The sequence below is a fragment of the Motacilla alba genome, chromosome Z (genome assembly GCF_015832195.1).
Source record: "Motacilla alba alba isolate MOTALB_02 chromosome Z, Motacilla_alba_V1.0_pri, whole genome shotgun sequence".
In the NCBI taxonomy this organism is placed as follows: Eukaryota; Metazoa; Chordata; class Aves; order Passeriformes; family Motacillidae; genus Motacilla; species Motacilla alba.
Window position 1 is genome coordinate 7,858,900 of NC_052046.1, and position 27,499 is coordinate 7,886,398.

The window sequence follows — 27,499 nt, forward strand, 5'->3', positions numbered from 1 at the left end:
TTCTGTTTTAATCTTAAACTCAGTCTTCAAAATAAATTCAAGGATGTTATAAACTCTACAGGAGTATCTGTAGGAGTTGAAAATAAAATGAGTAGAACACTTGCCAAGAATAGCTCAGCAACTTATATATTATGCAATTGCATGGTTAGTCTATTAAGCCATAGCTGCAAAGCAAGTAAGAAGAAAAAAGGGTATTATTTGCAAATCATTAAGATGGCAGAGAGGTTTACGTGTATGACCCCATTCCTAGGGGCTTACAGTTTAATCAAGATATTTAATATCAGAATATTTGCACATACAAATTGTTGTGAAGAACTGAAGTATGACGTCTGACAGGCACCTACATCAAACAAAAAAGGTTGTCTATCAGTAATTTTAAGTCCTGTCTTATCTCTCAATTCCACCAACACCAACTCAGCTCTGAGGAGCCAGGCCATGGCCAGCTAGCTCAAGCTGCCTAGGAAGCCAGCAAGGAAGAAAGCAAGTAACAAAGCAGTCTACAAACTCAGTGTTACAAACTCAGTCTACAAACTCAGTGTTACAGAGTCTCCTTTGAGGGAATAAGAATTAAGAGAATGGTTACTCTCTAATTTTTTGGCATGGCACTGGTGAGAAAGAAAGGTGAAATCACCTTGCAGTTCCAACTCCAGTACAGAAGACTAAACCACTGACTCTGGCTTTGGTGAAGCCCAGCCAGAGCTGATCAGAGGTACAAAACTAAACACATTTGAACACCACCACCTTATCTGTGAGGCAGAAAGCTGCTTCCCCCAGTAAGTACCACATGGCATCACCTACCACAGCTGGTGTAACTGCACTGAAACATTCCTAGTGCTTCACACGCCTCACAGGAGGAAAGATACCTGCACTGACAACTGAACAGCCGAGTCTGTAGAGTTCAGAATGCACTAATTCACTGATGGGCTTGGTGCCAAAACATCTTTGACCCTTTCAGGAAACACCCAAAACTGGATAAGATCGCAAAGCTGAAGAGGAAGCAGACTCTCCTGAGTGAGATTTAAAATGACTTAGGAAGGATCAGTAAAAAGATGACCACAAAAGCATCAGATCCATGCTTTCCCACAATAGAATTTTGAGGAAAGCCTTGAGAAAGTCAGGCATGTCCTTTAAGATAGAGGATGATGCTACTTCTGAGCATGGGAATCTGTCAAACAAACAAACAAACAAACCGTTTAGCTGTCTCTCTTTGTGAGGGAGGTAACTGATTACAATTTCAGCTGACAATGCCTGAGGCAACCCAAATGACAGCAGTGGGTCTGACCTTTGAGAAAATCTGTAACAGAATAATTCTTGTCGTCCTATTCTTACATGGAAGGAATAAAAATCTAAAAGGTCTGTTTTGTTCTATCTTCAAAGGTTTAGTAAGTAAAAAAATGGATTTAAGAAGTTAAGTGAATACAAGTCTTAAGCAAAGAAACACGTCCTTCTCTACTCATTCACAAGCCTCTAACTACCCCAAGCCAGACTGCTACAACTGCTGCAAAAAGAAAGTCTTTACAGAGACAAAGTCACACACTTACAGCTTGTGGATCACACCTTTAAACCCTAAAAGCAAACAAAAAAAAGACTAAGACAAAATTGGCTGAGTACCAAATAAACTATAAATACACATTTTAACTATCACTCCTTGCTCTTGGAATTCCTTCAGTTGAATGGACACATCTTTCAAATGAAGTTTAAGAAAACCGCAAGTGCATCAAAGCAGAGTGAGACTAGAAAGAGAGATTTGGAAATCTGCATTCAGAATTTGTAGTACCTCAGCTTACAACTTCACGTCAAATCCATGGTTAAACTGTTCTCACTTATAATGGCCTTAAAACAAATCCTTCCAACTGGAGGCCCACAAACTTTCAAAAATAAAATTTTTCACACCCATCAATTAATACTCCTTCCTCCTTGACTCCTTCAAGTTCTCTATATGTGTTTCTAAGTTGCATTTTGTCTATAGAGAGCAGTGGGTTAAGAAGGACTTGTCAGAAGGACACAACATATCAGTATCACTTGTAGCTGATGAATGAGTTCAGAAAGCTTTTTCTATGTCATGATCAGTTACAACAAACAGCTAAAGTAAGAAAGGATTTAATATTCTCTATCAACCAGAAAACTACTTTAAACTAAAAAATGGCAAATATTATAAGTATGAGAAAACACAGCATATTACCCAGACAGATTTAAGTGAAATGCTCTCCCCTACTCCCAGCCTGTCAATATCATATACTTCTGTGTTTAGAAGACCTCAACTCTGATAAAAAATGAAAAGGGGATAGAAAAGAAAGTCCCCTCATTCAAAACAGTGTGAATCCCAGATTAAGGGTGTGTGAGGGGTGAGTTTCCTCATTAACAATAAGCCAGAGTACACATCCTGACAAATCACAGGAAATACTGAGTGTTCATCATCAAGAAAGGAAGTCCAGGTTACTCTTCCAACTTGGATGAGAATCTAATTTTAAGACAAATTGTAAGAAATCTTTCCAGCAAAAACTTCAACTGCACTAAAACATACTTTCTCAGTATCTCTTGGGATAAAAAATTTCACTGTGCAACTTCTTAAGCAACATTATTTGTTGTTGTATACACATTGTTTAGTCTCCTCTTCCTGTTTTTCAATTAAGTCATGCAAATGAGCAACAGAGTTAAAGAAGCAAGTCGTGCAAATGAGCAACAGAGTTAAAGAAGCAACTACTTGTTGCATCCTTTCCTGCCATAAGTAGCATTATCAATGCAACTTGCAGATGTGGACACCTCCTCCAACTTCAATACTGGCAACCCACGCCTACAGAACATGCATAACTTAAAATACCTGCCTGCCCCTCGGGTTTACAAAGATTGACCTTTGTGATGGTCTCAGGCCTCAGGAGGGTCTACACAGTAACTACAAAACCTGCAGCAAGAAACAGGCCTGTGTCTGAGGGTGCACTGAGATCTGCTGCAGAGTTAAAACTGCTGTATATAAATGAAAGCATAGGAACTCTGCAATAGACCAGCTAAACACCCACAACATTTTCCAGATTCAGCCTTCTCCAAGGTATGCATGCAGTAGAGAAGCTGTCCCAGTTTCCATTTCCTCCAAAAGAAATTGAATAGAAACATGGAAATTGAAAACTTCGGAAACATGACTTTCCCAATGTCCTTCTAGAAGCTGAAAATCACAGCAAACAGAAGGAGTACTTTAACATGGAAGTAAAACCTTACCGTGTCTGAATTTCCTTCCAGCAGTATGTTGATTGCTCTGTTCACATCCCCATTACAATCATGTAGTGCCACTATGCATTCATCCTGGTTTTTCCCCGTCACTTCCATAAGCTGGCAGTAAAAGTCAGACATGTTAAAATATCTAAATTACTATCATAAGAAAGTAAGAGCTAGTATGACCACAAATTACAACCAAGTGCATAGCTACCATGTCAGAGTAAACTAATATCCTGAATAAAGTAATCTGCATTGTACAGATCTGCTTGGGATTCAGACAAGAGAGGAAGAAGCACAAATTAATTGGTAATAAAGGAAGTACTCTTTCACACTTTTTTTGGTCTGTATGCTTGCAGTAAATGCTGCCAGATGCAGCAGTGAGTGAGTGTAAAGGACAACAATAGTTTCAGTATCATCCTATCTCTTTCTCCACCAAAATTGCCCCTCTTTATCTCAGTGTGAGAAAAGACATATAGCAAGACATGGTAGAGAGCAGATCCATCTGGAAAATCATGCAGACTAAGAAATACATTATCTTTCAGACAGACTAGCTCCCTTGATCCATTTCAGCATAAGGCCACACCAGAGACACAAAGCTGATTAAGGAGATGTACTTCTGAATTATGTTACTTGAACTCATTGTGTATATCCTGAAAAGTGTGTGTCACTGAGCATTCAGCAAATTCATTTAAAGAACAAAACCTACATGAGCTAGAAATGCATATGCACAGGGTAAAACATATTCTATGCAGAACTCAATTAATCTCCTTCCCACCAGCACAGCCACAAGCACTATTGATGAGGGTCCTTTGGCTTCACAAAGTAAAAGATTTCATTTTTGGCAGAGCAACAGAACTAGTTTGTAACAAGAACAAAAAGTATTTAACAATGCTTCAGATGAAGTTTTAGACATGAAAAGAAACCAAGAAATCTGCTCCCTTGCTGCATTTATGCATTCAAGCTAATTATTCCCTCCTGGGTATATTCCTAGGTTCTTCATGAGCCATGATGTATTCACCAGGACAAAATCACCAATAACCACAACAGCACAGACACCCATATTGTCAGGACTGCTTGGATTAATGGTCTCTTGTGTAACTAGGTCATGAAAGCTTGATTATCTAGCACCCAACACTCACCATGGTAGAGGAAGTGAGAGATTTCATTTATACACTGTAATTCTATAATTTTAATGCATACAAAGATCTGTGAATGAGATTATTTATTTTTTAAAATAACACCTTGATTTACCTTTAAGCTATCATTAGACTTTTACTCTTCCTGAAAAACTTCGGAGATTTTAGCAAACTCAGCTTACACAGGTGACGTTTTTCTCACGTGCATGTACCTGTGGACAAGCTGAATGCACTCTTTATTCTGACAATCATTAATCATCAGGACCATACTAGAGAGATACACTGAGAAAGAGATCTCAGCAAAAACGAGTTTTGGCTTAAGGGTTTGTCTACAAGGGAAAATACACTGAAAACTACACTGTCAGAGCTCTATTCCCACAAAATTTCTTGTAAAAAGACTTGACAGCACAATAAGAGCACCTTTTCCTAGTTAAACTTATGTCCTTCTGAAAAAAGTTTCATCTAACCCAGAAACAGATGCTCTACCTCCAAAATGGAAGCCAGCTCTAAAACATTTTATTGTGGGACAAAAAAACTTGTACCATAAGAAACATACTTGCTTCACTTTATCTTCAAAATCTGCGTCATTCTTATCGTAGATCATCTGAGCAAGGCGAATCTGTTCTGCTGTTGCCTGAAAAAAGATAATATCCAATAAAGTACACAAAAGGTAACTAGATTTTTTAGAAGTATATCCCAGTGTCCCTGCTTTTTTCCTACGGGTTCTCAAAAAGAATATACACAACAAGCACAGAGATGCTGTGGGGGAGGGATCAATATCTTGTCTATTCTCATTCATAGTTTTAAATGTTATTTGGGATAGAAGCACTTTCAACACATTCAATCTATTTGAAACACAGTTAAAAGTCACTGCATGGACAAGACCACCATATAATAACACAGAAGGACCAGAGAAGACTACATTTTACCATCAATGTTTTCACTCTTATTTAGGACCTACTACTCCAGTGTTAAGAGTTCTATTGTAACAAACTAGCAATAGTATCTCTATATTAACCACATCTCTGATGATCCCTGCTCCCATCCCCTTCCACAGCTCTCCCAACAACAATCTGACTCTCTAGTTTTATTGAGCACTTAAAAAGACCTGAGTCATGTCTCAAGACTTTGCCATGAACAGCTGCACTGTTTTTTCACAAGCGAATACTGGTCTCTGAAAACTGGTAAAGCAATTTGCTATTGATGAAGTATCTGGTGCTTCTGCAATGTTTCTGGACAAAAATGCACACTGGCAACTTGCACAAAAGCTGAGAGGCTGAAAGAGATGCAGTCAAGTATGAAAAACCAAAACACACTATGGCTACCCCGAGAGAAAATCAACTCTTAACACAGAGGTCACATTAAACATGTCACTTTATAGTGTGGCATCTGCAGCCTACGAACTGAACTGCACTCCCAAGAAAATACCAAAGTACAGTGTGCTCTACAAGATCCTGGACCTCATTTGACTTCTGCTCAAAGAGAAGAGGCTACTGTTGCATATAAAGAAATCTGATACTGAAGAGAGGTAGGATCTACCATGCGGCTGCCTGAACATGCAGAGGTTCTTCTTCCTCAAGTGGGAACAGCTCATCAACTGGAATTTTTGATGGAAAGGATTCACCCAGGGCAGCTGGCTAAATCTCACCTTTTGCCATTCCACTTCACAGGATACACACATGAAATTCTGTGCCTCACAAGGTCAGATCTAACCAGGGTCAGAATGTTTGGCTTTTAGAGTTTACCACAACTCCAAGTTCTAGAGGTCATCAAGCATAAATGCTGAGAAGAGTCTAAAAATTACTCCAACGAACATCACCAGCTGCTTATTTGCTGAAAAGTTACTGCAGCTGTCACAGTTCCTTGAGCGAAGTGACATCTGTGCTCAGAGACAGCACTCGTTTGTAACAGTTGCACACTCTGAGTTACTTCACCTTTTCAGCCTGTCATGCTGACAGCCTCGCATGTCACTCCACTGGGTACAGGGGGAGGGCCTGCTCTGGAACTCCAGAAGGTTCCACCTTTCACAGAAGCCACTGTCAGCGTGGTGCTCTGAGCAAAGGAGGTTGCCCTTGGTGACTGCTGAGAGCTCAGGAGACAGCAGAACTAAAATGTCTGCTGGCTTCAGGAATTTAAGTCTTGTTGATTCATTTTCTCGCTCTGATTACAGCCTCCACAGGCACACTGCAACTTTTAAGCAAGTGAAGAGATTTTCTTTGAAGATATCCAAAGAAAAAACATTCAGACAATATAACTTCTGTAGAGATATGATGGCATATTTTACCAAAAATCAGGAATCCACTAAGATTTATTTTTTCCATAAACAAATGTTTTCTTCAAGCCCAGATTAGAAGACAAAAACATACCAATTTAAAAAGAATTACGAATGAGCGACAGCACTTTCAGTTTTCCTGTGTAAGCAGAGAGCTTAGAAACTTGTAGGTGCAAGATCACTCATATTTATGCCAGTGGATTACACCCCGATGGAACTGAAGACTCAGAGGGAAAAAAACCAAAACAAAAAACCACCAGATGACAACAAAAACATCAGACCAGTGTCACAAAAATTCTGGCTTTCCTCCAGCAAGTAGTGCTTCTTTATTTTTAAGGCACCATTGTTAGAAGGGATGCTGTATCATCTTAACCAAGACTATAATTAAGTTATAATTGCGACTAAGAAGGCAGTAGTATTTTAAAACAGCCTGAACTTTACTCAACCTTACAAGACATAGTACCTTTTCAGCAGAAAAGCGGAAGAAATTTTAAACTAAAAACTTCAAAACTACTGCAGAAAACAGAAGTGTGCGAAACACAAGATTAAGTGATAGTAACAGACATCTTACAATAAAATGGCACATTTATTATCCAGAAGCAATATAATAGAAATATGATGTAATTTGTTAAATAATTTAAATGATGATCAATGTGATATTATGATGGTGGAATATCCATTTGGGAAAACACTATCCTGTATTCAGAAAAATGAATCATTGGTGATTAAACAGGTAAATCCAGAGACTTCTGCTGATCAGCAAAGACTGAGTAAGCAGAAAGGTCCATCTGGTATCTCAACCATAAAATATATGGAGCATTAAAACATAAATGCTATGTATGAAATAACCACCTTTTCCACTGAAGTGATCGAACCAGTATCTATTATGCAAAAGGCAGGATAAAAGGACAAAATGCAGAAAAAGGTCTTAATGTCTAAAATCAATGAATCCTATAGTTTGGAAAGGGATACACCATGACCATACTCATGGTATTTTTTTTCCCTTTTAAAAGCAGGAATTACCAGTGCTCCAGCTTGTGCCACTTGCTCTCTGAGGAGAGCTGGTTTCTACCTTTCCTATACCCTTTGATAAAGTACCTGAACAGAATACACTTGCCTTGTCTTACTGGGCTGAAAAAACACAGATCCCTGAGCCATTCCTCACTTCTCCTCTGTTTCAGTCTAACAACTATCTTTGCAGTTTTTCACTGGACTTCCTCCTATTTGCCTATGTCTACCTTGTGCCCATGAACCCAACCAGGCAAACCACTCCAGTGCTGTCTTGCAAAATGTCGGAAAGGGGGAAGCCATCACTTTTGTCAGGTTGCTCACTATACTCCCGCAGCCTTCTTTTAAAATAAATCCAAATTCAACTCATTTGTTCAAAGTCACTTTCTAAATCTACACATTAGCATGAATCATCACTATGCCAAGTGCTGCAACTCAAGGAGATGACAAGGGTTTGAGGTCACATGATTAATACTGTGCAAAATGGAGACCCCAAGATGGTCTTCGTATTAAAAACTAGTCCAAAAAACAACAGAAGGCAGTATTTTTCTGTAGAGCACCTCCAGTCTGATAAACACAGGGCCAGCGAAGAACTGAGACAGTTTTTGAATCCAGACTAATTCTGAGATGTATCTGTCAAGAGAATACTGAGTTGCCAGAAGCAGAAACATTCTGCACTCTTTGTAACCCAGACAAGCAGTCAACTACTGCTGCCAAGAATCAGTGGCAGTAGGGTGAAGCTCAATATCCATCTAACAGTTACTGAAAATTTTAGTCCACTAGGGCATGACCATTTCACTTGGTCAGATACTGCACAAGAAGTTCAGGATTTTGTGACTTGAAGAGACACAGAGTCATGCTGTAGAACAAAACATGCATCTAACTGAGCTTCTCCCACCCATTCAAATTTCTCCCTTGACCAGAAATCTTCTAACATCAGGAGGCTGGTAGATAGAAGAGCTGAGCTTGGAGGACTGTGAGGTCACAGGACAGAAGTCCTGACACAGGCATCGAATTCCTCACTGATAGGAGACATTGCTGAAGAACATAAAATTCATTTAGAGACAACACAGAAATAACTTAACGCTGTCCTGCATTACTGAGCAATTAAAGCAAGTAATCAAGCAGAATCTTCCAAAATAAACCATGTATCTTCACCCCATCTTCTTTCAGCTTTTACTGATTCGGGGAAGAAACTTGTATCATTACATTCTCACTTTCAAGTCAAAGAAGTTGATACAGTAGCACATACCTGCACTACTTGTTTCTGTGGTTGTGTTGGCTGTGTGGCTGAAATTTGCATTTTATCCCGAGTGCCCCGGGTACGTTCACTGCCCACCGAAGTCATCATATACAGTATATACAAAACAATGTATGTACAAAATACAAAATCTGAAAGAAAAAAAAAAAAGAGTATGAGTTAAGGTGGATACTGATTCAATAATCAAATAACATAAGTACAGTAGTTTTAACTCCTGCCTTTATTATTGATTCTATACAGACACTCATGAGAAAGCAGCTTTAATACAATATTTTTGGATTTACTGCAGTTTTTGACACTAAAAGGGGAAATGCACGAAATGCAGTGGGTAGAAAACCTTTTTATCAGCTGACTAGGATCTGTGTCAATTTGTACTGCTAGATCTCACAGCTTTTTCTAGTTATTCAATAGACAGACTTTTCTGCTGGCTATTCTGATTAAGTTTTAGCTCCAGCTGCATCACTCAAACTTCTATAATACCTGCTGTCTAATTCTGATGCCTGGAATTTAACTGCTCTCACATTCAATCAGAACACTACACAAAAATTGTATTCATGAACTAGATAGTTCCTCTTTTCTCTACTATCAATGTGCTTTTCCTTCACATTCACGGGGGTCATGGCCAATTTCAAGTCTACTTCTCATCTTTCATTTATACGAGAAATTATGATGATTAGGTTTAAATCCAACCTCTACAGCCAGTACTTTTGTTTTATTCTCCCTCATATTACAGAAACAATTTATAAAACTACCTATCACCCTGCATTAAACATACCATGGCTGTATGGCAACAGAGAAACCCCAAAGAAACCCCAAATCCCGCAGACACATAATTGTTACCCTGTCTGCGGCTCTCAGCTTTCATTTTTTTGTTCTCTAGTATTAAAATTACTTTGAAACAAGACATTATTATTCCCCCTGTTTGTACAGCATTTTAGCACAGGACTAATCAATGAGCATGGTTTATAGCAGCTATGGCAACTGGTAACAGATCTTTCAAACGCTTAGAATGCTCATGTTCAACTGCCTGGTTTCTCTCCCCATAAGGCTAGAAAGTAAAACTGAAAATTTTTGGAAGTAAGGAGAATTTGCAAGAGGTGTACCTGGGCAGAAAGAGATGTGCAAACAAACAGCAAAGTGCTTCTACTGCAGGTCCATTATATGAGCAGGCCTCAGCACAAAACTTGCTAAGGCAACAGCTGCCTAGCACTGCGCTCAGCGCACAATAACCACAGAATTACAAAACAAGCTCAACTGGAAGGGACTCATCAGGATCATCTAGACCAATTCCTGGCCCAGCACAGGACCATTCCCAAAAGTCACACCATGTGTCCAAGACTATTGTCCAAACACTTCTTGTGCTCTGTCAGGCTTGGTGCTATGATCACTTCGCTGGAGAGCCCTGTTCCAGCGCCAACCACCCCATGGGTGAAGAACTTTTTTGTAATACCCAAAGAAAAGTGCCCATGACACAACTCCAAACTATTCCCTCAGGTCCTGTCACTGGTCAACACAGAGAGGAGATCAGTGTCTGCCTCTCTTCCCTCCTCTTCTCCTTACAAGGAAGTTGTAGACTGCTATGAGGTCTCCCCTCAGTCTCCTCTTTCTTCAGGAAAATGAGCACACTGCAATCCCATGGACTGGGACCTGAATCACTGGCAGTCACAAGCAATGCACATTCAACAATTAAAGCTGCAATTAGATGCTTCAGTTTAAATACCAATTCATGATGCTCTGGAGCCTCACCTAAATCGAAAGGACAACTAACTACATTATCCCCTAAATCTCTTCTTTATTTTAGAAATACATTCTTGTTGGTCCAAATTGAACCCTGACACTGAATTTATTTATGTATAAGCTAAAGTATTCAATAATGCTTTAATGTCTGAGAGGAAAGTATATTTCCATAAGAATTGTACTTGATCAGGAACTGACTGCAGTTATAAGCTGAATTGGAATACCGTGTTTCTACAATTTTTTTAATGCACTGAACAAAGTCAATCTATCTCACAGTCCCTTAAAGCAGTCTAAGTGCATTGTGTTCTAAGGTCAAGAACACACAGACCTTCAGAGCATTGTGTCTGACAAAAAGGCCAGATATAGCCAAAACAAAAAGTTACCTGAGCTACTGACACCATGTTCTATGGAATGCAGCAAAGTATGAAGTACATGAGGAGATGCTCTGGGCAGCAAATTCAACATTTATCACTGACTATCTGCTCATGGCCATTCACTGATACATTAAAGACATACGGACATTTTCAGCTGAAAAGGGTGTCTGCAGTAGCATTACTTCATCTGTTTATGTTAAAATCTGCTTTATAAGCTTTGCTGACTGGACTGACAACATCAAAAAACTTCAATTTATATAGACTAATAATGACCTTTGAGTTAGCTTTTTGTTTTGTTGGGATTTTTTTAGTGTTCCTTTTTCCAAGGATCAGACTGCTTATCACAATTCAAACTAGTACAATGAGCAATGCAAAAAACCTTGAATAGAGCACACAAGAGAGCACTAACTTCTCTGAAAGACAAGCTTATAGTTTCATATATGGTTGTCTAGAATCAGCCCATTGCAACTTAAGATTTGTTGAGAAAATGCAACCCCATTGGGTCCCAATTTATTCATAATTTCTGAATTAACATCATGTTTATTATGGTACCTAGCAATTTTGATATTTGTCAGTGTAATTTCCCCCAATATCACCAAAACCACTGAAAATATGATGATCCATATTTTAGACAGGACAGCAGGACACTTATATTAAAAAAAAATTCTGTCTATTTGCAAAGTACATGCTGAACTACACCCCACACTTTGGCAGCCAGGCAATCTATGGTTCCTCAAGCAGATTGTGTCCCTTTTCCTAGCATGTGTCTGTCCCACCACTGCTTAAGCCACACTTGTTCTTCAGGATGAAAGGATAATTTTAAGAAAAAAGGCAGGCACAAAAATGGATGAAACACTCCTGGGAGACAACATAGCACAGAAAGATCAGGCTGCTGTGGGAACAGAGCTTAAACAACCTGAACAGCTTAACAGGGTTTTTAAAGGAGATCTTCATCCTCCTGCTTGTGTGGTACATGAGCAGCACTATTTGGCAGGTTAGAACAAAAAAAAAAAAGCCCAGCAATGCTACAGGCAGCAGTATGGACTTGTACTTGCCCCAGGCAAGTGTGGAATCCTACACTCAGTTTGACAGTCCCCAACAAGCCAACAAGGACATGCTATAATCCATCAAACACAATCTAGTCTTCTTAAAAGCACAACTGGCAGCCTGATAAAAAGAGAACTTTTAAAATACTGTTATTTTACTTCCTCTTAAGTTGGCTCTCACTGTCTACTGGCAGTGTCCAGACACAGCAGCTGGAGGGCTGCAGTCCACCTCAGACACTGCACTGAGCAGGGACAAGTGGCTGAGGCTTCACGCCCAGCCACACCTACTGCAGAGTAAGAATCAGCAAGTAGCAGGGAGCCGCTGTCTCCAAATTACCACAGTGACAAGAGTGTTAAGAATAAGTGTGATATTATTAATTAACTAGATGTGGCTGAACAAGAACATTTCCTCACTCACAAAGGAGCTTCTTATTCTCTCTCACTCATCGTATTCATCAAGTCTGTTTGGCAGGCTGCTGTCGCAGTAATGAGCAGGATATCACAAACTGATGAACTTAAAATTAACTATAGATCAAATGAGGAAATATGAATTGAGACTGGGAGGAAGAAAACTCTAAATTAAAATTTACTTAATAAAGATTAAAAAAATTTTCAGGCAAGCAGATGCTTCAGTTTCCATGTCAGCATCTGGTACAGTGCAAAAGTCTCCCATCAGCTTAATACCTGACCTTGCAGACACTGCAATTCTAATAAGCAACCAAAACAGCTGTATTTGAAGAAACATATAAAATATTAAATGAAACTAGTACTAGTTTCATCACTTGCTATACACTAGTACAGAGCACTAGTGAAAAAAAACAAAAGGAGACAGTATTAAAGAAAGAGAGAGGGCTTCCCAAAATTCTTGTTAAGAAGTGCCTGTATTCTCTCATGACAATTAATGAAAATGCACAAGATTCCTGTAAACTTTTTTTTCTTTTTTCACTGATGTAACCAAGTACCCACAGGCCAAGGTTGTCTTTACTAATTTAAAAACAAACAAAAACCAAAACCCAAACAAAACTAAAACTTAAAAATGCTTTTGTCATTAGTTATGACTTCATTAAAAAAATTTCCATTACAAATGGAAAGCAACAGAAGAATCTACGATGAAAGCCATCCCAACTCTCACTCTTTTTTTTTAGTTTTCTGTCTGTACAGCATGTTTTAGTCCAAGGACCTACACTACAACTGCAGCTCCAGAAATGTGTAACATGGAACGACAGGGATATTCTAGTTTACAAAAGCAGTAACAAAATATTGTAATTTAACCCTTCCTAAAACTACCAAATTTCCCACCTCCAAAGTTTTCAACCCTTGTCTTATCAAACACATTTACTTGTGCTTCTGCTTTGGATTTTAGAAGGAAAAGAGAAAGGCAAATAATCAAAGATTAACTCAACACATATCAACACAAATAGCAGGTTTTTTAAGCTATTATGATGCTTTCTGTGATCTGTTGTTCTATCTTCCTTCAGCAAGAACTCTAAGCCTTTCAGACTTAGGAATCAGAAAACCTAGAAATACAGAGAATAAAAGTTGATTTGACATGGTTGCAAGCCCCCAAGATACAGGAATTCTATTACTGAACTTCCAGGAACAGACACAGCAATAGCAACAGCAATAGCAGCTGACTTTCAAGATTCCTCTACAAGTTAAATATTCACTTCCATCAGCTGAAAAAAAATCTGCAGTTTCAATTCCTTTCCTGAGGCAGTCTCCAGTAAGTTACTTTCTTGATTCCTGGACAAGGAGCTGTGACAAACCATGGAAAGACCTCTGTGAACACCTTAAAATTGTGATTGCTTTTTTATACTCAAAATACAAATCTACCAGTCAAAGATTTCTCACAGTGACTGGGTTGGGAAAAGGCTGCAGGACACTGCCTCAGGAAGGCATAATTACTGTACATGTAGAGTGAGCTCAGATTTTACTGCTCCAGCTGTAGAATTTTATGAGCAGGAAGAAAAAGAACAGCGGGAAAAAATTACGTCTGCAAAACATCGATGTAATGCATTTCCCCTGAGTGCTGCTGTCCAAAGCATCTCACCATCTTTATTGCTGATTGAAACAGGAAGAGTTTGCAGAAGTCAGATGCTCCTCAGGAGCCACGCTGATGACTCAGGGTCTGCATTGCCCCAAGCAACTACACTGAACGTGAGTTTATGGATCCTGGGAGAACTCATGTCTCATCTTATAGTCTTCTGTGAAAAATAGGAAAAAATATTGACCTGCATCACTGGCAGAGCACCAAAGGAGAGAGAAATTTTACTATCTGTACGCTCTTATGTTTTACCAAGGAAAGAGTATTGCTGGGGACAGTCTGAGTGCCAGCACAAACACAAACTAATACATAAACAAGTCGTGTTAACAAACTGTAACCAATAACCAAGTGCCTACTCTTACCCACCTTTTGAAAGCCCTCCAAGCTGTTACTTGAAACAATTATCCTGCTAAGCAAATCTATAATTAGCTAAGAACATGTTCTCATCTGCAAAAATCAAAAATTTCTCTTTAATACCAGAAAAAAAGAGTTTTATTTTAAGGATTAGTACTCCTAACCATATGCTATGCAAAGTAAGACAAAGAAATACACAAACAGGTCTTACAAATAAAAGACAGCACTTGGTAGAAGTTTTGGAAGAGCAAGTGCTCCTCCTCAAAAGACTGAAGTTAAGCAAAACTTGATCACATATTCAGAGCCCAAAAGCATGATGTCGACAAGGAACTGAACACTGCACATTTTCCAGTAGTAGATCATGTTTCAACTATGGAAGTTAGGTATTCTAAAGAAACATTTTTTAAAAAACTCTCAGAGTATCTATTTTTTTCCTATTATCCCAGCGTGTCTGACTGAGAGATGTACTTCACATTTCAGTAAATACTGGTGATTCTCTAGTTTTAACCAAAATCTGCCAGCTACACTCAACAGACATCCTGAAGACTTTCCCTCATCATTTCTTTAAAAATACTGAAGCTTCTGAGGCAACATGCACCCTTATTCATATAGAAATTTCTGAAGGATGAAATACAACTTTAAGTGTTACTTACAAAAACAAAAAAAAAAAAGACAATCACATCAATATCAGAGAAGTCTGACTGACTTCCATCTAGAGCTTTATCTTCCACACAGCCAAGTCAATCTTCAGACTTGTAAAAAACTGGTTAGCAAAAAACTTACCCAGCCCCACTGCTGTCTGTAGGGACCTGAGTGACTCTAGACAATCAAAGGCAGTGAATGTCCTAAAACATTCAGAGGACTTGACCTTATGTTTCAGACATCAGTATCTACAAGGAATCAAGTTCTGCTCCCTGAACTAATAAGTCCCATGTTTGCAAGGACCTGCAAAATGCATTAATTACCAACAGTTGTGATTAACTGAAATTTCAAGGAACAGAGAGACACAGACAAACCACACATTGTTTTTTAAGCACTATACTCCAGACTATCAAAACTAGATAACAGAGATTAGACCACAGTTGTTACCATGAAGCAAAAAAAAAACAAACTACCCCACAGAAAAAAAAACACCAAAAAACACCCCAAAACTACCAAGACCAAAACAGAACCAAAAAAAAAAAAAAAAAAAAAAAAAAAAAAAAAAAAAAAAAAAAAAAAGAAGAAGAAGAAGAAAAAAAAAGGCTGCACTGGCCCAAATAAAAACAAAACAAAATATATAGGAAACAGGAATTCTCTTTGACAACCAGCCATCATGGGGATCCCCTGAGGAACAGGCAACAGCAAGTTCACTTTTCAAGTATATTTGTCTGCTAATAACTATTTCAAGGAAAGTTTTAGCCTGTCCAAATATTCTAAGACCTGAAGGGAAAAATACAGGTTCCTGCCATCTTTGACTGAAGACCCTAATTTCTTGCCCTCTGTCAGAGAAAAGACTTTCTTACCTGAAACCTTTTTAACAGCCGCCAAGGTACAAGAGATAACATTCTCATCAATGGCCACATAGCATGCTGTCCTGAACTGTCAACTCCATCAGTATCTCAGGTCAGGGAGTATACACAGGGGCTCAGAGATGGTGCTTGTACACCCATGAATATAATAAGTTCCTCTTGTGACAGAAGGAAAAGAACCTCAGGAGATAAAAGAAAATGCTAGCCAAGTCAATACACGGTACACTTGCTGTTTATTCCATGACTGCTGCATTAGGTGGTGAAGAACCATTAGGGTCACAAATCTCTTCATACTTGTTTCTCTGGGTTTGGAATAATCACAAAGGAAGAAAGAAAAAGTAAGGCCCTTGGTGTTTCTCTCCTAAGGTCTCCTGCCTAGCATCCAGTGGAAGGGCACTATTGTGTCTACAATTTCCTATAATGCAGCAGCTGGCAAAACTACAGCCTGGTCCTCCCCTGCAACAGACACTCCAACTGAACCATTCACAGCATTAACTAGGAGGATTGGAAAAAACATTAACTAGTATTTAGTTAAAAAATGGTTTATTGCAGCCAGGGGAAAAACAACTAACTAGCAGGCTTTTCAGAGTTGAAAATCATTATCCTCCGCAACCAGAACCAACACAGCCCTCCTGAAGTCTCTCAAACAAGTAAAGGATGGCTGAGCATACTGAAGGTTAAAAAAAACCATGGTTGGACTGGAGATTTAGTTCCCCTTTGTGACCTGGCTGTATATTCACTTGAAGTTCAATCCACAGCTTGGGCAGAACACAAACAGTTCCATTAAAATCAGGTATCACATCTAATCTAGCTCACATCTAATACCACACAACTGTGAGCAATCACCAGAAATAGCAGGCCTGCTCCCTCACTCCTTAACCACAAAATATTGCTCCTTTCCTTCAATAAGGCTAATGATCCTGCAGCTGCGGAGGGAGTCGGTTCAGTAGGCTCACTCAGGAGCAAACTCCTGGCCTCTAAAACAAAACAATCAGTCAGTTCAACAAGCTTATCCAGTGGAAAACTATGTGACTATACAACTGCTGAATCTGACAGAGGGACAGGGATCAAGTTCATGAGGAACGGGGGAACTTGCTTCTAGTAGACAGGCACCATTACAGCACAGGTAGAAGTGTATTTTGTTTTTCCGGGATCCAGTAGAGCATGACTTGATCCTGGTCAGGCCCATTGTGTGCAATCAAAAAAATTAGAAACAATTCCCTATAGGCATTTTAAAAACAAAATAAAACAAAAAAACAACCTCTCAGCAGAGTTTTGAAGAAAAGGATATATTGGAATATATAATTATCTTGCAGGAAAAGAGGCTACTATCACATTTACTAAGGAACACTTCATGTTCAACCTCTCAGATACCTGTTAGCATCCAGTTAGTAACCTGCAGTGAAGAGTATGCCTAAGATTTGGAGATGCTTCTATCCAAAGAAGAGGAGGGTATAATCAACATCAGAACAGCCACACTGACACAGCTTATGTTAATGTAAAATACAGTCTTTTTCCCCAGCTACAGAAGTGTATGTTTACATTCAACTTCAGGCATTAAAATAGATTCAAACTAGTCCAAAGTAACTTATTCACCCATAACAATCATGAATGATTTTGTATGCACAATTGAATATTCAATACTTTTGCCAGTCATCTATGTATTTCACTTTTAGAGGAATAACACAATTAAAGATCCACCCATTCCCTATCAAAAGCCCCACCTTGACAAGGTTTGCTTACTCTGCCAGCTCATTAAAATTCACAGCATCCCCTCTGAGGGGGAAAGGAGGAAATCCAGACAAACCCATTGAGGAAAACAGAGCTGGGTGACTTGGAAGTTTTTTTATTTGCTCTCTCTACTAAAAGAATCACAAAGCAAAGCCTCTTCAGACTGCAGTAATTTGCAAAGCTTTCCAGCCTGAGATGAACTCTGGGGTCACCAAAAAGCCCAGGAGGGCTCAGGGCACACACATATATTTAGGTGAGAAAACAGCTGCAAAATACCAGCAAGTTACAGGTGTTCTCTTCAAAGAATACATGAAAGAACATAAGAACTCAGGGCACACTCTCGTTAAGCCATCAATACTACAACACAAAAAAATTCTTAAGTGGCCAAAGCATCTCAGATAAGATTGAAGTACACCACTGAAGCTGCACAGGGTTGATGACCTTCCTGTACTAACTGTGACCGATTTGTCTCAAAACCACTGTTCCCTGCCCTTCTTGTGACAATGTCAGCAGGACACTTCCAAAATAGTTAAAAGCTTGGGCAGTCAACAGACACACCACTCAGGCTTCCACCAGTTTGTCAATACTACCAACTGTAAGATACAACACTTAAAACCAAAAATTTCACTGGATCACCCCCACTTACCACTACCATTATAATCAACAGCTACCTTGTACTCACAAGATGAGTAATGCATGCAACCACAAAAAAAAAAAACAAAAAACAAAACACCAAAAAACAAAACAAACAAAAAAAAAAAGCAGTTAAATAACAAGTGAAAACTTTTAAACCAACTTACTAGGACAGCTAATCCAGAATAAGCTGTTTCAGAAAATTAAACAAGAAAAAAGAGAGCAGGGAAGAACAAGTACTGGGAACAGCTGGCTTTGGCTATTAAATGCTAGAAATGCATACATCAGTTACCTGCTCTGATGTAACAGCCCATACCCGATCAGCCTCTAAAACAGAAACACCCAGACATTCCAAATGACACCAAGAACCACATAACACCTGGCAGGACAATACTCAGCAGGGCGAATTCTCTTGGAACAGTTTGCTCAGAAACAAGGTGTCACGCAGGAAGCAGCGCTGCACATCGGACATCTCGCTGCCAGATCACAAACACACTCCTTGACTGCACTTTCCCTGCCTCCCCCAGTGTCACCAAACCACACTCTCCTGGAACAGCTTCCAAAGGAATTCTTTGAATAGAAACAGATACAAGCAAGAGGACTAAAAATAGCCAAGCAAGAGTAGAGACATTCTCACACTTGCAGAAACACACTCAACTGCATCAGAAAAAAAAAAAAAAAGGCCCCTATTTAATTCACACTAGAATTGACAATGAGGGACAAAGTAGAAAGTGCCACCACAGAAAAGTTTTGGAGGGCATGATGAATTCCGACTTATACCATTGACCAGATCACATTACAACACACACACACAAAAAAAAGCAATGCTGAAATTACAAGCCAGGAGTGATATAGAAGGAAATATACTCTGTAATCATTAATGCTGTGTCTATAAAATGTGATAGCAGATCTCTGATTTTAGCTTCAGTTTTGGTAGCAGCACCAAACAGATCAGTATCCCTCCTGCACCAGTACAGAGCCCAACCCCCAAACTAGACACCAAGGGAAGACCACCAGCACAAACCACTCCTTGGAATACCTTCTTATACTCAGAAGACCAAAGAAAGCTAGGAATCTTGCAGATAACCACTTTTAAATAAAACAAAATATTCCAGAACATATTTCTATATTTTTTTGTCCCAGATTATGATATTTCTCAAGACTAACCTTAGGCAGGAATATCCACCAAAAAAACCCCTTTTTTTCCAGTTATTTTTTTGTTGTTGTTTTTGCAGTGACATACATTGTCTCTGAATTTAAAGTTTCAGAAGGAGGAAAAAAAATTATAGTTTGTAAGGCAGCATTAACCATTTCCTTTCTTCACAATCGCTGTACATCACACCTTAATGAAAACTATCAACCATTTGGCTCAGTGTAGCCTTTCAAAGTTAAAAAACACTGGGAGAAGTGAGTGAAATCCTTTTACAAACTTATTGTCAGGTGCTCAAAAACAAGAAACAACTAAAACAGCACCAAGAATTGAAAGCCATCAAAGATCACTTCCATTTTCCTGCCACCTCTGGATTGCTCTTTCTACAGTCACAACCATTGTTACCATTTTGTCTAGCTTTAAACAAGCAGGTCTGAACAAGTTTCCTCTGATATTACGCCTCATGTTAGCTTGCTTCAGTCAGAAACCTTGGGGTCACCCCAAGCTTTCCCACCTGCTTTTGAGTATTATGTTCCTCACAACCACAGCTTCTCAACTTGGTGTCATGTGTGAATTCAGTCATTTCATCAGTCTAGGACTCATGTGAGGTCAGGTCTATCTCATCTACACCACAATTATACCAAACTTTTGAAAGACATGAAAGATTAATTATCTTTACAACATGCTAGAAAGGAGCAAGCAAATAAAAAGCCCTCTATGCAGAATTCAATCTAACAGCAAGAATACAGTCATCCAGGCTGTTCTCACCCTTGAAATTAAATCAAAATTAAATTCATCTCTCACTTCCTAGTTTCTTAAATTTTCTGAGGAAGATACCAAAGAGACAAGGTGCTGACATAAAGCATCAAATTGCCTACAGTTTTACTGCGTTTAATTCAGTATTTACTGTCTCTCTAAAAATAAATGGGGTGGAGAATGACCTGTATGCTTTTTCTAAGACCCATGGCCACTGTTCCAGCTCCATCTGTACCTTCTTCTGCCAATCTGGTCTGACTTAAATGTTATTTGTGTTTGCTGTCACCAGTATGAAGTTGTCATTCTCCTCCACCACTTCTTTCCAAGCCAAACCAGCTCACAATAAAATTCACACAAGGGCAAGAGTAATATTGTCTTTTTGAGTTCACAAAACCTGAACAAGTATATAAAGCTTTTCTTCAAAACTCCCTTTCCTATTGTTAAGCCATTTAAAAAATCCTTTTCATATTAATCCCTTATCTTCATCAAGTTAACATCCCCTTCTAACGCATTTTTGTAGTGCGAGTTAGTTGAGTACAGGATAGGAATGAATCACAGTCCCCGGTACCACACAGGTATGCCAGGTTTACATACTGTACAAAGCAGTATTAAAATGCCCAAGTAGAAAATGTGTTTTCTAAAACAATCCAAGAAGATAGTAGCGACCTGTCCATTTTACCACTGAAAGTCTGAAAGATCAAGCATTGTCTTGCTAGATTGAAGTTACTCACTTTTGAAACAAAATGGAGTTGTACTCTATATACAGCTCCTGAAACAGCTTATTTATTCTAACTGCACACCTCACCATCAGTACACATGTGAATTCTGAGACTGCACCTGGAATACACATTGTGCTAACTGCAGTGTTCAACTCTAGCAGCAGCACTAAAATATTACAAGTACCAGCTACAGAGAGCATACTGTCCCTATAAAAACTTCACTAAACAAACAGACAATGACAGTCCTGAACACCATTTGAGAACATGCGTTGTAAACATCAGTTTTCTCTAGGCAAAACAGAAATCTGTATGTACACAGAAATCAAGCAAAGGACGAGCAAGGAATAATCAAGATTAAATATTACAAATTCTAAAAATCGCATTCCAAACTTAAATAACAGCTTTTTAAACACAGTAATAATTTTCAGTCATTTACGGAGCCTTGTTTAAAAATTCTAGCACAGCAGGGGGCTGTTAAGCACACTTGCTGAAAAAGCCAAGATGACATTGTAAATAAATTCAGAAACCAATAGTAGGCAAGTTTAAAATGCAGAACAGTATGATGCCTTAAATGTGTTCTCAGTTTAACACAAAACTATTTTTCAAGTTCAATGAGTACACTGTCCAACACATGGCTTTTTGAAAACTAGTAAGAACCTGAATCAGTAGAATAAAGTAAAAATAAAATTTTAAAAGGAAGAATGTAACATACCTCCTCTGCTCAGGGAAAGAAGTACAAGAGATAGCAGTCACCCAAAACTGCAATCAGCAGAAAGCAAATAGCTAAAAACCCACTCACCATCTCACTTTCAGAACACTGAAATTTGCTGTTCTGCAGGGCTTTAGGGTAGTTTTTTTGAAAGTATACAAGCCTCATCTAAGGTAGGTACCATCCTTTTGGTTCCTTCAGTTTTTGATGTCTAATATTAGAAAAACCATACTTACCAACCCTGTTGCTGTGCTCTAAAACTCTAAGGAAAAAGGCGTTAGAATGACCTTAGTTTTGATATTCAAAAGAACACTGCCCTGAAGTCTGAGTTTTTGAGATTTGTCGGAAGATACCGTGAGCTCGCAGCTACATCATAGACATTTCTGCACAGAATCAAATGCAAGAGACTGATAGAATGGGATAAAACCACTCTCAATATACTGCATTTAAACATTAAGGAGTACACATACAACTGCTGAAAACAGCAGCTTAAAAGAGTAGAATTTTTACCTCCACTTATTATAAAAGTCAATTTGAAGAGTTGTAAATATTCTCAAGTAAAATATTTTGTGCTCCTTTTAGATTTTATTTTGCCAAAAAAAGAAGAAAGGGAAGGAAAAAGTATGGTTAAATGAATTATCTCATTCTAAGAGCCAGAGACATAACTTGCCTTAAAACCATTCTAAAATCTCAAATCTTGTATACAGAAAAAAAAAAAAAAACCAGAAAATTCCTTGCACACAAGCACCAAGAGTAGGGCCTTCCATATCTGAGATTATGCTAGACTTTCATTATATTCTAATATGCAAGTACATTTGAGAACACAAACCTTTGTTTGACTGATTTATCAATTCCTACCAAAATCAAATGAGGAATAGAACAGAGATCAAGGAATGCAATGACATTAAGTGAGAAGAAAAACTAGAACAAAACGTGGTGAATCAAAAAAATCAACCTTACAAACTAATATGAACACACTGAAGGCTGTAGTTTTACTTCAGAGGCAACTAAAACTAAATAAACATTTATCTGGAAGTCACTTGTCAGCAAACATTTTACCATGACTGAAATGCAAGTTGTTGAACCGTTAAAAGTACACTGATGTCAAACTACACTGCAAACAAGTATTTCTTTAGCTGCACTCTTCTAGAGCTTTAGCAAGATATCCAATTGTGTAGAATTGAAAATCTAAGTTCCAGACACATATGATAGTGTTTTGGCTAACATTAAGTCTCTGGGAGCTGTGATGTTTTGAATTTAACACAACTAGAAAACTTTCCCATCATCTTCTTCAAGACAAGCTTTTGAGCAGCTTTTTTCTTTTAAACTCGTCTGAAGCTTAATAGAGATCCTAATCTTTTTAAATTATTACTATTTTTTGTAAGTTAAACAGAGGGGATATTTCCACTTTTTCTTTAAATTAGAAATTTGTGTGATTTTAAATATATATGTGTGTATATATATAGATATAGATATATAAAACTTTTGAAAAAGAGAGATGAAGAATACAAATTATAGGTCAGTATTTCAACAAGCTTTGATACATCCCTGAAACTTAATCCTTGGGAGGTCAATGTACACTCAGTCCTGAAAGAACTAAACATATCACTTGCTCCCAGCTGGTCTTTGAGATTTCAGGAAAGCAGAGCCCCCCACCTCTCCAGCCATAAACACCATACCAGTATAAAATAGAGTTATAATGCCCAAACATGCATTTAGATACACCAGCCTAGTGTGAGGCTCCATTTTCAGGCTTTGCCATGTTTCCAGATTAAAGCTTTTACGTTTTAACTATAACAAAATCAAAAAAGTTCATATATACATTTTAGCAAAGTTTAGCAAAGTGTTTGACCTATGTTTACATGACATTACTTCACCTAGTAGGGAAGTTAGAAGCATACAGCTGAGATTTTTCAGGAAATGTAGGAGGTGGTAATGTTCTTATTTTATTCAACAGAATGACTAAGTGAATCTACCAAGAGAATTAACTTTCCTCAGAATTATTGAGTGCCAGAAGAGATAGCTTATCACCTTCAACATTTCTGTTTTAGAAAATAAAAAAAATATTATCTTAAAAAAACTTTCACAGTCTTTCCAGCATATCTGTCCATATACAAGCTTCTGGGGGATACAGCAAGTTGTCAGTGCTACACTATACATAGCCATAAATGCAGAACAAAAACACATTTGTAGGAATTCCAAAAGTAAGATGCAAAACAACCTCACAGCTTTGCAGTCAGCATTACGAGCCACTACACACTAACAGAGCAACACCGTTTCAAAGGACTGAAACATAGTCTCAGTGTCCAAGAATTCGCCAGGCAGATTTTACAGCCAAATAGGGGACACTGAGAACAGAGACCCCTTTCTCTCCCCCAAGTACTCCACCAGGGCTGATCATTCCTGGCATTATTTCATTACTCACTTTCAGTGCAGTTCATCAAAGCAGGAATTTTGTTTGTTTGTTAAGACACACCTAAGGTTCCCCAGCATTACTGATTCTATTTATATGAACTAGGCTCCAAATAATTGGAACAAACAAATCAAAGTAGCAACCCATCATATCAAGATCAAGAATACCAAACTCTTCCCCCTTTTTCCCCCACCGCAAACCTGTCTTGTAACTAGCCCCAAGCCACATCCTCCTCCTGCTCCTCCGCAAGCAACTCACTCTGTCCTTCTCCCTTTACACACTGCATTAGAACCTGTCTGTTAAGTCAAAGAAAGTATCATCAAAAGTCCACGTTAACAACCAATCCTAACTTTTCTCCAGTACTGTGGAGTGACTGGAAAAGGAGGAAGAGTTGTATGTCAGCTTTTCAATCAGAGACTGTCAATAAAAGGGACCTACAACCATAAAAGCAGTTCCCGGCCCCCCACCATTCCTAAACAAAGTCCCAAGAAGAAAAATTAGGCTGACTCCAGTTGCTCAACTCTTTCATTTGTTTTCCCTTATATTCAGTTCCAGTTTCAAACAGCTACCTGTTTTTTTCCTGGGTGCAAAGGCCTTTAGTTACCACAGTGTGGCTCAAATGTTTAGTATATCACCTTATTTTCGCCTGAAAGGCAAGATGCCTCCCTCAATACGTTTTTCTGTTCAATCTTTACTTAAGTAGTAAAATTAACTGAAATGGGATGGTTTTGCAGTTTCTTCCAGTGTGTTTTATCATATTTTATAGTGGGTGATTCATTTCATAACTAATGAAACACTTGAATATCTTCTCTTGATCTGTCATTTTAATGGATTTGTTTCTTGAGAACAATATAAAAGTTATACACATTCTTGCTTTGCTCTCTTTCATGACGAAAGTTCTCAAAAGCACTCCCCAGCAATCCACAGAATCAGCAAGGGAGCAAAGTAATCCAAATATTTGAGGCAGGTTTCCTAGCAGAAACTACACCTCAGTGATGTTTCATTTTGGATGACTGTTCTACAAGAGTCATTCCAGCAGTTCCCAGATTCAATAACCCTAACTATGAAAGTAACTTTAACCATCTAAATTCATTTCAACCTTTCTCTACAGTTGTGGAGGTCTTGCAGTTTTTGGGAGAAATGTCTGGACTTGTGAGAGTACAAAAACTAAGCCGGTCCAGTTAGCTTCTAATTTAGGACTCACACAGTACTGCAAAGCGTGGGCTTTAGTCTCATTAAAAAGTACTTTCAAAAATACTTTTGATGTAGATAACTTCACAAAATGGGCAGTTCAATATGCAGTAAGAACCCAGTCTAACCTCTCCTAAATGATGTATTGTACTTCAAGTCATCATTTGCAATCTGTGCAATTCTTAGACAGAACATACAAAGGATCTGGGCAATTTTATCACTATCAGACAATCATGTGTTCAACCTGTTTCTTCCCTCACAGACTGCTGAAATATTGTTTTCAATTCAGCTAGAACCAGGACAGTCAATTAGTCCTCATTTGCAAACACAGAAATTACTCAAATTTGAAATATGCCTCTTACTGCATTTTCACAGTACTTACTCTAAATCCACCCATTTCTCAACCAAGAACTATTAATTACTGTGACTATCACACCACCCATAGTAAATTCAATGCTTAATCCACCTCTTTCTCAAAGACCAGTAAGGACATATAAATTGTGTTTGCCTGAAGGACCACAGATCTGACTAGGCCAAGTAGCTGAACCCAGAGAAAAAAGCCTGGGAGGGATGTGGTGCCTCACCAATACGTCTAAGTACCTGAAGGAAAGACACACAGCCAGGCTATTTTCAGCAGTGCCCAGGGACAGGACCAGAGCAAAAGGGCTGAAACACAGGAGGCTCCCTGTGAAAAAGAGGGAACACTTTTGTGCCTTGAGGGCAACCTGGTACAAAAGCACTGGCACAGCACAGGTTGCCCAGCGAGGTGGTTGAGTCTCCACTGGAGATATTCAAAACACATTCAGACACAGTCCTGGGCAACCTGCTGTAAATGGGGCTGCTTGAGCAAGGGGAGACTAGAACACCTCCAGAATTCCCTGTCAGCCTAGGCCAGCCCATGATGAAGTGAAGTAAAAAGGCAAGAAAGTCCTTTAACAGAAAAGCTGTTATCAAAGACACCCCACAAGCTCCATTAGAGACAATTCTTAAGCTCTAGCATTTCTGCTCCAGCAGTAATATAGAGAAAACCAAGGGAATCTTCAATTAAGTCAGGTAGCCTAAAGGTCATTGGGACAAAATCCAGAAACATAGACTACTACATCAACAAATAAAATGGTAGACAACAAAAACTGGAGTACAGGTATGAAGTTGAAATGAGTATTATACTTGCAGTCATAACAGATAACTATTCAAAAAAGATAATGAGCGCCTTTTTCTAAGATGCAAAGAAGAGTTCCTGGGCATTGCTGCTAATCTGGACATCAAGAAACAGCAAAGAAACCCAACAGACTGAAGGTATGTATCAGAAAGTGTTTTCTCAAACACTAAGGAAAAAAACACTTGAACATACTCATTAGCTTCACCAACTTCTTAAGTCTATTCCAATCTTTCTCAAAAACAAATTTCAGACAGCTACCCCTTGGCACTTAACCCATGTACAAAACATCCAGAAATTCATTCAGTGGCTAATGAAAGAAAGTGAAGCACAAGACCAGGAAGTGCAGTACTGTTCGCCCTCATCACACTTAGTCACCTGAAGTTAACATCATTAACTTGGGTCTCCCTTATGTCAGTCTCAAAAATGGATCACAAGTCAGTGATCTCCAGAACGTGTGACTGAAAGCTGATATAAAAGCAGACCTCCACCCCTTGGAGCACAACCCACCAAATGCCTGGACCAGAGTTTCTTGAATACAACATGCTATATACAGCCCAACAGCAGTGCAAGGCACCAGGATTCCTTTCAGATTCCTGTTGCTGAAACTGTATGTAAGACAACATAAGATTTTGAAAATCAAAGAAGAGCAGAGAAAAAAATGAATCACCAATAGCTTTCAAATTGGAAAAACATAGATAATGAAACAGTACAAAGCCAAGAACTGGGGACAAAATAGCCATGATTCAATTAACATTTAAAAACAAACTGGAACAGGAAGTAAAAATGTTTCTGAAGCCATATGCTTCATTCCATATTACTATACATCCATCAACCTCAAACCACTAAATAATACAAATGGAGTAGAAACAAATACTGTGTTTTCCTTCCTCAAAAGCAATCTCAATATGGTCTCTAAAGTATCATCCTACATCCAGAAACACTACCTAAGTAGTAGAAACACAAATTTAATGTTCTAGATTAAACCAATGCCATATGCAATAAAACTGCACAAAGACTTCCTCTCTCTATAGCTAACCATTAAAAATGTTTCGGAACATGGTCATAACTAGTGAATTCAAATCCTA

General features: G+C 38.5%; 1 protein-coding gene across 4 annotated transcripts in view; it reads right to left on the bottom strand.

Moving 5' to 3' along the window:
• Positions 1-27,499, bottom strand: part of UBAP2 (ubiquitin associated protein 2) — a 97,214-nt gene that overhangs the window by 65,693 nt on the left and 4,022 nt on the right. For all 4 annotated transcript variants that reach the window (XM_038125404.1, XM_038125403.1, XM_038125402.1 and 1 more), the window contains exons 2-4: positions 8,879-9,018; positions 4,903-4,980; positions 3,214-3,324 (exon numbers count right to left, since the gene is read on the bottom strand). In XM_038125404.1, coding sequence (XP_037981332.1) covers positions 3,214-3,324; positions 4,903-4,980; positions 8,879-8,977 — 288 coding nt within the window. In that variant the 5' untranslated portion in view covers positions 8,978-9,018. The remainder of the gene's footprint in view (positions 1-3,213; positions 3,325-4,902; positions 4,981-8,878; positions 9,019-27,499) is intronic.